The following is a 12,284-nucleotide window of genomic DNA, read 5'->3' on the forward strand; positions in this document are numbered from 1 at the left end:
TAGCCAATCTGGGTGTTGCTGACGTGGCCGCGCGGCCCAAATGATTTCCCCACCCCCCCATTGGGAAGGGAGGGGCTGGGGGCTAGGCCCCCTCCCCCAACTGCTTCAGTTTCCGGGGTGGGGGGGTGACACCCCGGATTACGTTCTCCCCTCCCCCCGCACCAAGCCTAGGGGAACATTGGATCCCCTTTGGAAGGTTCCAGGACTCAGGTAAGAAGGGGCCTTTCGTGGGGGATGTTGCCAGTCATTTACGTGCTTAACCAGTGGTGGGGAGTCCGGGAGGGAGATTCTTGGGGTTCACAGTAAAATCCTGAGGGTGGGTTTGTCCTTCAAGTATTTAACAACCAGTGAATGGGAGCGTGAAGAGGAGCAAGCGGGAGAGGACACCTCTGATGGGGGAGGGGAATGGCCAACTTCAGTCCTCCATACCAATAGGAGGGCAAAGGGGACTGGGGCGGCGTGCTCTCACCCCTGCCAATTCCCTTCATCCGCTGGTGGGTGCGGAAGCCCGGAGCTAGGTAGGGTTTCACTTTGGCATTTTGGCGGCCGATGGTGGGGGGGCGGTGAGGTCAAGTGGTGTCTAGTTCCTACTCGTGGGTGTGAGTGGTTAAAAGTGGGCAGCCTAGGATACGAACTGAGATTGTTCCCAGGTGCCCACTCCCTTTCTCTACAGACTCTAGAAAGCATTTCAGTGCTTCCTTTGTGTCAGCGGTAGGGAGCTCGCATGTTGGATGTTACGCTTCAAATTACTTATCGAAATTGTGTGCATTCACATGAACAGGGCCTATTGACCTTTCTGCATAAGCCTTCGTTGTCCTGTTGGGATCTTAGGCAGAAAACTCGGGGTCTGCTTGGGAGCAGATATCAGGCCCAAGGTGGGTGCAGGGAGGGCATCTGTAACTGGAAGGAGTGAGGCGTAGGACCTAGGAGAATTTCACGGCTCACAGGGTTTCGAGTTTTTCCAGGGTGATGTGTTTGGCCTCCATTTCCCCTTCCCCCATTCCTACCAGTTTTCTCCTGTGTACAGCGGGGGTGGAAACGGAAAGGAGGAAAGAGTTACTTTTCCAAATTACTGAGTAGCCGTAGCCTCCTGTGTGACTCATGTGGGGGAAGGGAGGGTTGAGAGCGGAGAGCAGTGATTTTCCAGAATTCAGGGAAACAAGCCAGAGTAATGTCTGGCTGCCCTTTCGCTTTTTCTAAGGCCTATTATTTTCGCGACCCCTAAATTTTTATTTCTTGGCTGGTCTTTGTGCAGACTTGTATAGCCCCGAGTGGAGAAAAGCAGATTTGGGAGGCTGGGCCACTGAGGAAGGGGGAGGCTGCTGCAAAGTTGCTGTGTCATTGACCTCCCTGCTGCAGCAGTGGGCCCACCTATACTTTCGCAGCTTAGGCCTGTTACCTGGCGGAGGGCAGGGGGGCGGTGAATCTGCTTTCCCGGGGCGCATTTCTCCCCACCCCAGGGTTTGCCTAACTCGGAAGGTCGTGAAGAGAGGAGATTGACAGCCATTTTAGACGGAGTAACGAGGCTGGGGGGCTCAAGAACTCCTGCAGAGGAGAGTGACGTGGTAGGAGCTCAAGTGTCTAGGTCTATCAGAAGCCCTTTCGAGGCGAGGGAACCCTTATATCCGTTGGCTTGCTTTAATTTCCTTTCTGGTTTTGCACTGTATTTTTCTTTGGTATCCAGAAAAAGGGAAATGGGAGGGAGGCACTTACGCTCCCTCAAGGGGACTGGAAGCCCCAGAGATAGCTTTAGAGATGCTGAACTTGGCTCTGGCTCTTTATTCAAGCGTAGTCTAACCGTATTCAGATAACCAGAATGGGGGAAGGGGGCGAAACTGAGCTCCCAAAATGGCTCCTGCCCCTCCTCGGAGGCGGACGGCCTGGGGCGGCGGGGGGAGGGGAGAAGGGGATAGAAGGAGGGGGAGGGCTAGTGAGCGGCAGCCGCCGCCTCCTCCGCCTGCCCTCCTCCCTGGTGCTGACCGATGGAGCAGCCGCTCGGTGGGAAGGACTCCGGCCCCTGGTGGGGGGATGGGGCCCCCTTTGCCCCCACAGTGGAGGGACCCTAAGGGGGGGTGCTGGCATGCCCTTGGGATGGGGGAGACGGGCAACGTGGGGAAAAGTAGGAACTCTCCGCAGGGGAGGATGTTCACGCTGATTGGCAGGATTTGTTTTTTCCAGCTGAGGCAGACACCGGAATGAAATTTGGGGAGGTGGGTTTCATAGGTATGTTTGCGGATTTTGCTGCCACTTCAGGACTGCCGAGATTTTGTCGAGAAGGCAGGTATTTGTATTGACAAGGAGGCATGAGTGGGTAGGGGTTGGAGATGTGCTTTGGGGGGAGTAAGTTTTTGAAACGTTTTCTAGGTTTGGTAATCTTGATAGAAGCTTTGGGGGGTTCAAAGGTAGATTCAGAGGAGTGCTTTTGCCTTTCGCTTGGTCGTTCCACCTAGAGAAGGACAGGAACGATTTTAGAGGCGTTAAAGCCTGTGGGGGGTTTTAATTGTGGAACATAGGGACGTTAGATCCTGTCTTTGCAACGTTCTGGATCCCTTAGCTGTTGCCCGAGTGCCAGGCCGTGGTTTTTAAGATGGCGTCTTCTTCCTCTTTTCAGATTCTTCACTACAGCGTCCTCGCCGTGGAGAACAACCACTCGCCAGTCGACCTACGGCCACACCCTGGCGGGCCGAGGTTGGCTACTCCCACGCGGTCCCCACCCGTCCTGCTAGTCTGACCTGCAGAAGAGCTACGAATGGCATGACCTGTCCGAATTTGGCAGTCGCCAGTGGCACCAGGCCTGCACGCCTGGGAAGACTATGTTGCAAAGGAAGATGGAGAGAAGGTGTTGCAACCTGCCAACCTCCCTCTTTCCTTGGAGTCGCCGAACCACAGCGCAGCCAATTGGCTCAGTGATAATGGCGGATTGTCGCTTCCCTATGGGTCAATGCGGCACTCTTCTGCCTGGTGACTGACGCTTTGGAAATGAAGTTTATGACATAATGGCTTCAACCGACCAATAGAAAATGCTCCCGCGGAGAGGCGTTCCCTCTGCTGCCTCTGGACTTCAAGCGCGTGAGCGAGGGAGCTTACGCATGGAGGGGGTGGGGGAAATCTCGAGCAAGGTGGAGCGCATGAGCGGCGAAGCTCCTCCCCCCCTGCCAATATATAAAGGACCAGCGCGGGGCTCGGCGGCGCCATTTCGCGCTGGAGTGGAGCAAGCTCTAGGACGAGTGAGAGGATTCTGCTTACCGACAGACAGCTCGCAAGTCGTCGGGACCGCCATTACAATCCACGTCCATCCTCTTGGAAATGGCCTTCCTCTCGGCCTATGACTGGTCCTGGGGGACAGTACAGACCCCATAGAAGTCCCTGAAGCTCCCCTTTTTCGGGCCCCGCCCAGTCCTCGGAATCTGTCCACCCCCTCTACTCCGCCCTCAAGAGGATTTCAAAGATGGAGGCGGCGGCTCCCTAAACCACTTTTCCGTGTTCATCCGCCTCCATCGAGATCGAAACGGGACCTCGTCCACCCCGGATGGTCCCCACAGGAAGAGGGGATCCTTGCAGACCAACATCGGGCGATATTGTCGACGGTGTCTGGGATCGGGGTCCTTCCTAGGGTTTGAAGAGTCCGTCTCGCTCGCCCACCTTTGCTGGGGCCGCCGCCATTTTCTCGCTGTCCGCTTCTCGTGGAGCGCGCCAAGCTGCCGGGAGTTCTCCGTGAAGCAGCAGAGGAGACTGCTTTCGTGCCTGTCCTGTGGGAAGGGGGGGTTGTCGCCTGGAAGGCAGGGCAGCGGCCCCCCCTATTACTCGGGTTATGCTGGACGGGGAGATAAGGGGAACCGAGGCCACCCGGACTTTACGCGGCTGAGTGCAGCGCCGGTTCCCCCGCCGTCAAGATGCTGCAAAACGTGACTTCCCACAGCAAGTACGTCGCTGCTAGCGGGAAGGGAACGTTGCTGGTCTGCGGCACGGGGGTGTAGGACGTCGGGTTCGGAGGGAATTCAGAACCCACTGGGCCGTTGCTATTCAGTACTGGGCTGTTGACTTCTGGCGTGGGGCGGAGGGGATAGAGCGACGGTTTGGGAATCGTGGTACTCTCCCAGATGCTGCGGAAGCAAGGAGTACGGGGTGGTCAGTGTCTCCGTTATTTTCCCCTCGGCGGCCCACTCTTCACCTAGTCGGTCGGGCCTAGGTTGGCAGGATGTACTGTGGCAGGCGACATTGATTGGGCAGCAGGTCTTGCCGGTAGGGGGTCTGGTGTTGAGCGACGGTTTGTTGGGGTGTTCGTGGCCACATCTAGTGTCTCACCGGGTCACCATGGTGACAGTTTCAGGGACTGGCAATGGGAATTCCCAGGGTAGGATAGAGGGATTATTGTTTTAGCCTGTGGGTTCCTGGTGTGTAGGTCATTAAACGCCTGCTTTCTGTCAGTGATTGGAATGGTTTTGTGTCAGGGTGTGCGTTTTGTTTGGGGGGGGGGGTACGTTTTTTAAGAGCCTCGAGTTTCTTGCAAGGCAGGAGAGTGGAACTAAGGATTCTCGAGTCTGTTTGTCTTCAGGTGTAAACAATGAGATAATCAGGGTAGTGATTTTAATTTTCGGACCTGGGAAACACCTGGTCCTGAGGAGCGCGGTAGAGAATGTAAACCACTGGTGGCCTCTGATCTTCAGAGTTGATGCTACAGGGGCAATTATTGTTGGAATGTTGTTTTTTGGCAAGGGGCGGGGTGTCAGTTTTTTCTTAGGGAGGGAACTTGATGACCTTGACTGAGCAACTATTTTTTGAGTCCCTTGGAGGAAGACGACTGGATTGGCAAAAAATGTATGGGAGCTGACAACTGGGTTATTCCAGGCTGTGAAGTCCCACAAAAACGCTGGTTGTCAAATTATTTTATTTTTATTTTTGAGTTGGTGTGGTGGTGTGTTACACTTTCATTTCACTTTCTGCTTTGAAGTTAACTGTGCAGAGCTTGTGGAGGATGCTGATCTTTTCTGCCCGAATAGATTTCTAGCTGTCTCATCAGCACTTTATGAAATTCTCCCTATTTTGCTTCCTCTTCTTCAGGCCCAACCACCATGGGCAATCACCAAACCCCTAGTAAATGCGGTCCTCCAAAAGCTTGGGGCTTGAGTTTCTAAGCTCCACCCCATTTTGCTTAAGTCTTGTACTCATAAGTCTGTTCTCAGTACATGTCCTGTAAGAAACCATCAGTATATGTCCTGTAAGAAAACCAGTGTATGTCCTGTTTTTTCCTATATAAAAAGATAAGATAATAGAGTCCATCAGACATTTTAGAGGATGAGACCTAAATAGGTCTAAACTATTTTGTAAAAATAAGGAAACAAAAAATGTGGGAGTGGGGACAAAACCATTTGGGGGCTTTTTTCCCCCTTACGTAAAAAAAAGATGACAGAGCCCCTCAGACTCTGAAAATTGTGCTAAAATGTGGGAGTGGGGACAAAAACAAAATCTCTGGTGATTAGGTCCCAATCCTGGATTTATTGGGTGTATAGTGTAAATTGTGCTCTCCCTATTTTTTTGTAAGGTTACCCACATTTAATTTTGTTCCCTATTTTCACAGACTCCCTGGGGAGGGGAATGCAGGGTTACTGGGGCTAGGTCCAGAGGCTGCAGCGCCTGGGAAAAGGATTCGAAAGCCGTCCTTGTTGTATGAGGGATTCGAAAGTCCTACGATGGCTTCAGTGCCAGCCTTACAACTGACTCCTGCCAACCCGCCACCCCCGGAGGTATCCAATCCCAAAAAACCAGGACGGGTTACCAACCAGCTGCAATACCTGCACAAGGTAGTGATGAAGGCTCTGTGGAAACATCAGTTTGCATGGCCCTTCCGGCAGCCTGTGGATGCCGTCAAACTGGGTCTGCCGGTGAGTTGAGAAGTTGGAGTGGGGAGGTGTGGGAATAAACAAGAATGTGTGTGAGTGGGGGTAGGCTGTTTAGTATAGGTGCTGCGGCCCCTAGGGATTTCCCATCTCCCTTCTCCATAGGGCAGATAACCACCAGATTTCTGGATTCATGGTCCTTTATGATTGATCCATCCTTTTGCTATCTTGGCATCTCTCGTTGTGCCCTCCATGTGTCCTTCCTTAACTTTTGTGCCCTGGCTCCATTTTACAGATTCCCACCCCAGGTTGGGAGAGGACCACGGTGGCCAAAATTCTTAGCTTCTTCCTCTCCCTCATGCAGCCTATGGATAGCCAGCCCCAGAGGTAATGTTACAGGATGGGAAACCTTCCAGAGTGGGGTGGGAGTTGGGTGGTTAGAGAAAGACAAACACCCACCTGCTGGGTGTTAAGAATCCTATTCCATTTTTTCTGTCCTGTAGTTTAACTGGGGCCGCAGTTTAGGGGGCTTACGTATCCCTTTAATACAGGGTGTATATGTGCGTGTGTGTTGGGGTCAGTAATTGTCTAGGAAAACAGGCATGCATATTTCAATGGCTCTGACTTAGCTTTGTTTGTTTTTAGGATTATCACAAAATCATAAAGCAGCCTATGGACATGGGTACTATTAAGAGGAGACTTGAAAATAACTACTATTGGGCTGCTTCAGAGTGCATGCAGGATTTTAATACCATGTTTACCAACTGTTACATCTACAACAAAGTGAGTTTTTCCTCTGTTCATTAGATGGGGAGAGACTGCTTTTATTGCAAGATGTGTTTTGGCTACACGAAGTCCAAGTCTTTTGCTATAGGAGATGTTCTCAGTACTTAGGATCTACAAAATCTGAGTTCCAAGGGGTACCACTATACTCAATGAAGCGGCTTCAGAAACCCAGAGTTAAAGATATTTTAAGTAGAGTACTTTTCATACTTGAGGATGGTGGCCCTGTTTGTCAGAAATTTCCAGAGATCTGAATAGGGCAGGATCTATTTTCCTTGTCAGCTCTCTCCCCCTATTTCTGAATTTTTTTTCTTCGTTGTATTTTGAGGGATAAAATTGGGAAAGAAAAGTGGGAATTAGTATCCCAGTGAGGGTAATTTTTAGTACTCAATGACAAACATCTAAGGGAGTGGTGATGATGCCTGCTAGGAATTCCTTTGAGAACAATCATTTATCCTTTGCTGGTGTTTGAACCTTTTTCTTTGTAGCCCACTGATGATATCGTCCTGATGGCACAAACTCTGGAAAAGATATTCTTACAAAAAGTGGCATCAATGCCACAAGAAGAACAAGAGCTTGTGGTGACTGTCCCTAAGAACAGCCACAAGAAGGGGGCCAAATTGGCAGGTAGGAAGACTGGGAGTTTTGCTAATAGAGACCAAAAGACACGAAAAGATGACAAACTGACCTTTTTTTTCTCTTTTAGCACTCCAAGGCAGTATCACCAGTGCCCATCAGGTGCCTGCTGTCTCTTCTGTATCTCACACAGCCCTGTATACTCCACCTCCTGAGATACCTACCACCGTTCTCAACATTCCCCACCCATCGGTCATCTCTTCTCCCCTTCTGAAGTCCTTACATTCTGCCGGACCCCCGCTCCTTGCTGTCTCTGCAGCTCCCCCAGCCCAGCCCCTTGCCAAGGTATAGATCTGTGGATTTCTTTTGGACAGTGGGGAGGACAAGCTTGAATGAAGTAGACCTGAGGTAAAAGGTTTTTCTGTCTTGTCTTGCAGAAAAAGGGGGTAAAGCGGAAAGCAGATACTACCACCCCTACACCTACAGCCATCCTGGCTCCTGGTTCCCCAGCTAGCCCCCCTGGGGGCCTTGAGCCTAAGGCAGCACGGCTTCCCCCTATTCGTAGAGAAAGTGGTCGACCCATTAAGCCCCCACGCAAAGACTTGCCTGACTCTCAGCAACAACACCAGAGCTCCAAGAAAGGAAAGTTATCTGAACAGTTGAAACATTGCAATGGCATTTTGAAGGAGTTACTTTCTAAGAAGCATGCTGCCTATGCCTGGCCATTCTATAAACCAGTGGATGCTTCTGCTCTTGGCCTGCATGATTATCATGACATCATTAAGCACCCCATGGACCTCAGCACTGTCAAGGTATCCACTGCATGGGGTGTGTGGGGTGCTCAGGTAGTTTTGGAGCTTAGGGTCAATAAAAAAGCTATCAGTCACTTCTCCTTAGGGGCACACAGCAATCTTTGGTTCTTAGTATTTTCTTTTTACAAAATAGTAATGTGGCAATTGAGCAACTATTTGTTAACAGCTAATTTCTGGAGTTTGAAACTATATGGTGGGTTTTGTATTCAGAGCAACACCACTTACATGTAGTTTGGGAATGTTCAGTTAAGGGAGTTAAGAGGTGAAGGACAGAGGCTGCTGACCCTCTCATCACTTAGAAATAATTTTTTTTTTCTAGACATAGATTTTTCTTCAACCCACCCAAATTCCTTTGACTTCAAACTTGAACCTCGGGGCACAGATCCTTAAAGTCATCCCCACTGTGCTTTTGAGAGGGCTGCACTTGCTCTGTCTGGGGTTGGCAGGGAATGGTGAGTCTCCGTACCTACATAGCTTCTGATGCTGCCTCCTTCTGCAGCGGAAGATGGAGAATCGTGATTACCGGGATGCCCAGGAGTTTGCTGCTGATGTGCGGCTTATGTTCTCCAACTGCTACAAATACAATCCCCCAGACCACGATGTTGTGGCCATGGCACGAAAGCTACAGGTGAGTATCATGGTTGGAGTTTGGAAAAGAAGTATCTGGGGAGATTTTTGTCACCTGCACTGCATTATTTCAACATGAGGATCTCTTGATCTTTATAGTTGTAAAATGGAGTCATATTACCAGGTGGCTGGGTGTAATCAGGGCATTACCCACCCACCCCCCACCCCCCCCAGCATGGTTTTGAGTCTGCCTTTCTTTCTAGGATGTATTTGAGTTTCGTTATGCCAAGATGCCAGATGAACCACTGGAACCAGGGCCGCTACCAGTCTCTACTGCCTTGCCTGCTGGCTTAGCCAAATCGTCTTCAGAGTCTTCTAGTGAGGAAAGTAGCAGTGAGAGCTCTTCGGAGGAAGAGGAAGATGAAGAAGATGAAGAAGAGGAGAGTGAAAGCTCTGACTCTGAGGAAGAGAGGGCTCATCGTTTGGCTGAACTACAGGAACAGGTACTTGTCACAATTTAGTTTACTAAGACATTCATGCCCTGTCCTTACCTGCCCCCCCTTTTTCCTCAGTCATTTTTTAAAAAATATTTTATTTATTTATCTTTAGAGGGGAAGGGAAGGAGAGAAGGAGAGAAATATCAATGTATGGTTGCCTCTCGTGAGTCCCCTGCTGGGAACTGGCCTGCAACCCAGGCATGTGCCCTGACTGGGAATCGAACTGCAATCATCTGGTTCGCAGACCCGCGCTCAATCCACTGAGCTACCCCAGCCAGGGCTCCTCAGTCATTTTAAATTATTCTATTTTACGTGTTTTTCCCATTTCACATCTTGGTTCTTTTTCCTCCCCAGCTTCGGGCTGTACATGAGCAACTGGCTGCCCTGTCCCAAGGCCCAATATCCAAGCCCAAGCGGAAGAGAGAAAAAAAAGAGAAAAAGAAAAAACGGAAGGCTGAGAAGCATCGAGGCCGAGCTGGAGCAGATGAAGATGACAAGTGTCCTAGGGCACCCCGCCTCCCTCAGCCCAAGAAGTCCAAGAAAGCAAGTGGCAGCGGAGGTGGCAGTGGCGCCACATTAGCACCCCCTGGCTTTGGACCTTCTGGAGGGAGTGGCACCAAGTGAGTTGTAGTGGGAGGATGGTTTCTCTCATTCCTTGCAACACTTTCTCTTAAGCTCAAGAGTCAGCAAATGTTTTAAGTGGCCAGGTGACAGACACTGAGTCTGAAGACCACAAGGGTCTCTAAGCTACTCAACTTTGACAGTACAGTTCAGAAAGTAGCTCTGGGCAATAAAGATGTGAGCATGAATACGCATTCCAATAAAACTACATTTATAAAAACAAGTGGCAGGTCAGATTTTGGCCCAAGGACCATAGTTGGATCACCCCCTTTTATAAACCAAAGAGTACATACTTGTTTTTTCCTGTTTTCCATGGTGGGGTGGGTTAACAGTGCTTTGGGGAACAAAAAGATGTACTCATGTCTATATCCAGTTCTCAAAGCCCAAAATAAAGTTAAATGTTTGGCATCCCCTACTGTAGTATCCTGGCTCTGGCTCACTAATTTTTCTTAATGGAAAACAAACTGCACGCCCAGCAGGAAATCCAAATTATTGAACAGTGGGAACATGTTGGGAGAGGTTAAGGATGCTTCTTTAATTGAGAGGTTTTTTTTGTCCATAGATTGCCCAAAAAGACCACAAAGATGGCCCCCCCTACCCTGCCTACAGGCTATGATTCAGAGGAGGAGGAAGAAAGTAGGCCCATGAGTTACGATGAGAAGCGGCAATTGAGCCTGGACATCAACAAATTACCTGGGGAGAAGCTAGGTCGAGTTGTGCACATAATCCAAGCCAGAGAGCCCTCTTTACGTGACTCAAACCCAGAAGAGATTGAGATTGATTTTGAAACTCTGAAGCCATCCACACTTAGAGAGCTTGAGCGCTACGTCCTTTCCTGTCTTCGAAAGAAACCTCGGAAGCCCTACAGTGAGTATAAATGAGGTCCACCGATCTTTGTGAGATTCTGAGGACAATTTAGAAAGGGGATAGTAGGGTATGCAGTGCTCATGTGACTGTCAGCTTCCAGGGTGGCATTCAAGTTCAAGAAAGGAACTTGGCAAGACCCAGGTGTAATAAAACTATGACATTTACAGGAATCTTAGTCCTGTTACAATTCTTTTCTTTAGCCATTAAAAAACCTGTGGGAAAGACAAAGGAGGAACTTGCTTTGGAGAAGAAGCGTGAACTAGAAAAGCGGTTACAAGATGTTAGTGGGCAGCTCAATTCCACCAAAAAGCCCCCCAAGAAAGGTGAGTATCATGTATACCACTGCGAGTTCACTGCATTTGCTGACTGCCTTGTGTTAAGTAGAGATCACACTCTACACCTTTAACCTTTAACTCTGTTCTGCAGCTAGTGAAAAAACGGAGTCCTTGTCTGCTCAACAAGTTGCAGTATCACGACTCAGCGCTTCCAGCTCCAGTTCAGACTCCAGCTCCTCCTCTTCATCTTCCTCCTCTTCAGACACCAGTGATTCAGACTCGGGCTAAGCGGGCTAAGCGGCCAGGCCAGATCGGGCAGGAGGCTCCGCAGGACCGGACCCTTAGACCACCCTGCCCCACCCCTTCTCCCTTTGCTGTGCCACTTCCTCATCTCACCCCCTCTCCCCATTGTAGGAGGCTTCCTCATCTCACCCCTCCCCCCACTGTAGGAGAGCTGGCTCTGTGCGGGGGAGGGATGTAGGGTCATTTATTGAAGGAGGGACATAATGGACAAAACAAGATTGAGTTCCCAGCCCCATAGAGAGTGACCTCTTGGGCATAAAACCCATTCAAAATGTCTGGGACAAGGCAGGTGGATGGTATTAGTGGGCAGACCCTGATGAGGGGTAACCTGAGGCCATCACTGCCCTGTTCATTTGTAAAGGCCCAGTTTTGAGGTTGGTTGATACTAATTTATTTTAAGCTAGGTAAGGCTGAGGGTTGTGGAGACTTGATCATTCTCGGCCTCTATGGAGAGGGAAGAAGGTGGAGCTCATTTTTTACGTTGACATTTTTCTACTCTGTTTTTCCTTTTTCTCAATTTGGGGCCCCTGGGGGTTTCTGTCATCTCCCCATTTGGCCCCCAGGATTGTCTGTTGATTCTAACTTGTAAATAAAGAAAGTATTATTCAAGTTTTGAGTTACCTTAACATTTGTTTTTGTGGTGCTTTTAAAAAAACATGGTGGAACTGTTTGAAATTTTTGAGGGGAGAAAAAGGCAGAGCCATCCTGTAGTTGGATTGCCTTAATTTTAAAAAAATATTTTATTTATTTATTTTTAGAGCGAGGGGAAGGGAAGGAGAAAGCATGGGAAAGAAACATCAATGTGTAGTTGCCTTTCATGTGTCCGCAACCAGGGACCTGGCCTGCAACCCAGGCATATTCCCTGACTGGGAATCAAACCAGCGACCCTCTGCTTCACAGGCCTGTGGTCAGTCCACTGAGCTATACCAGCCAGGGCTGGATTGTCTTAATTTTTAATACAAACACATAGGCTGTTGATGTAAAAGTAAATATATCTGCTCCTTGTAAAGTGAGTCCTTCAAAATAACTTAGGTTCATGATTTGCTGTGGTTTAGATGAAGAAAAGCAAGCCTGGCACACATATCTTTTGATCACAATCTTTGAGCTCAAGACCTGGGGAAGGCTCAGATTTTCCACCATGCTGAA

General features: G+C 49.6%; 1 protein-coding gene across 3 annotated transcripts; it reads left to right on the plus strand.

The window, feature by feature from the left end:
• Window positions 1–118: 118 nt before the first annotated feature.
• On the plus strand, window positions 119–11,747 carry BRD2 (bromodomain containing 2). 3 transcript variants are annotated; one of them, XM_037052703.1, is made up of 13 exons: window positions 119–210; window positions 2,612–3,922; window positions 5,579–5,882; window positions 6,483–6,620; window positions 7,109–7,247; window positions 7,327–7,541; window positions 7,634–8,008; window positions 8,508–8,636; window positions 8,839–9,078; window positions 9,427–9,692; window positions 10,256–10,560; window positions 10,761–10,883; window positions 10,987–11,747. In XM_037052703.1, exons 2-13 carry the CDS (start codon window positions 3,894–3,896, stop codon window positions 11,121–11,123), a joined length of 2,400 nt encoding a protein of 799 aa, XP_036908598.1. In that variant the 5' UTR covers window positions 119–210; window positions 2,612–3,893; the 3' UTR covers window positions 11,124–11,747. The 3 variants fall into 3 exon arrangements, with proteins under 3 accessions (XP_036908598.1, XP_036908599.1, XP_036908600.1); XM_037052704.1 differs by lacking the exon at window positions 119–210 and adding an exon at window positions 446–518; XM_037052705.1 differs by lacking the exons at window positions 119–210; window positions 2,612–3,922 and adding an exon at window positions 6,133–6,224 and having other exon boundaries at window positions 5,790–5,882.
• Window positions 11,748–12,284: the final 537 nt, after the last annotated feature.

The sequence above is a fragment of the Sturnira hondurensis genome, unplaced genomic scaffold, assembly GCF_014824575.4.
Source record: "Sturnira hondurensis isolate 20B ecotype Veracruz unplaced genomic scaffold, ASM1482457v3 Scaffold0007578, whole genome shotgun sequence".
NCBI lineage: Eukaryota > Metazoa > Chordata > Mammalia > Chiroptera > Phyllostomidae > Sturnira > Sturnira hondurensis.

Coding starts and splice junctions, on each gene's coding strand:
- BRD2 (XM_037052703.1), top strand. CDS start 3,894: ATGCTGCAAAACGTGACTTCCCACAGCAA. Junction 5,883..6,482: donor CCGTCAAACTGGGTCTGCCG/GTGAGTTGAGAA, acceptor GTTTGTTTTTAG/GATTATCACAAAATCATAAA. Junction 7,542..7,633: donor CAGCCCAGCCCCTTGCCAAG/GTATAGATCTGT, acceptor CTTGTCTTGCAG/AAAAAGGGGGTAAAGCGGAA.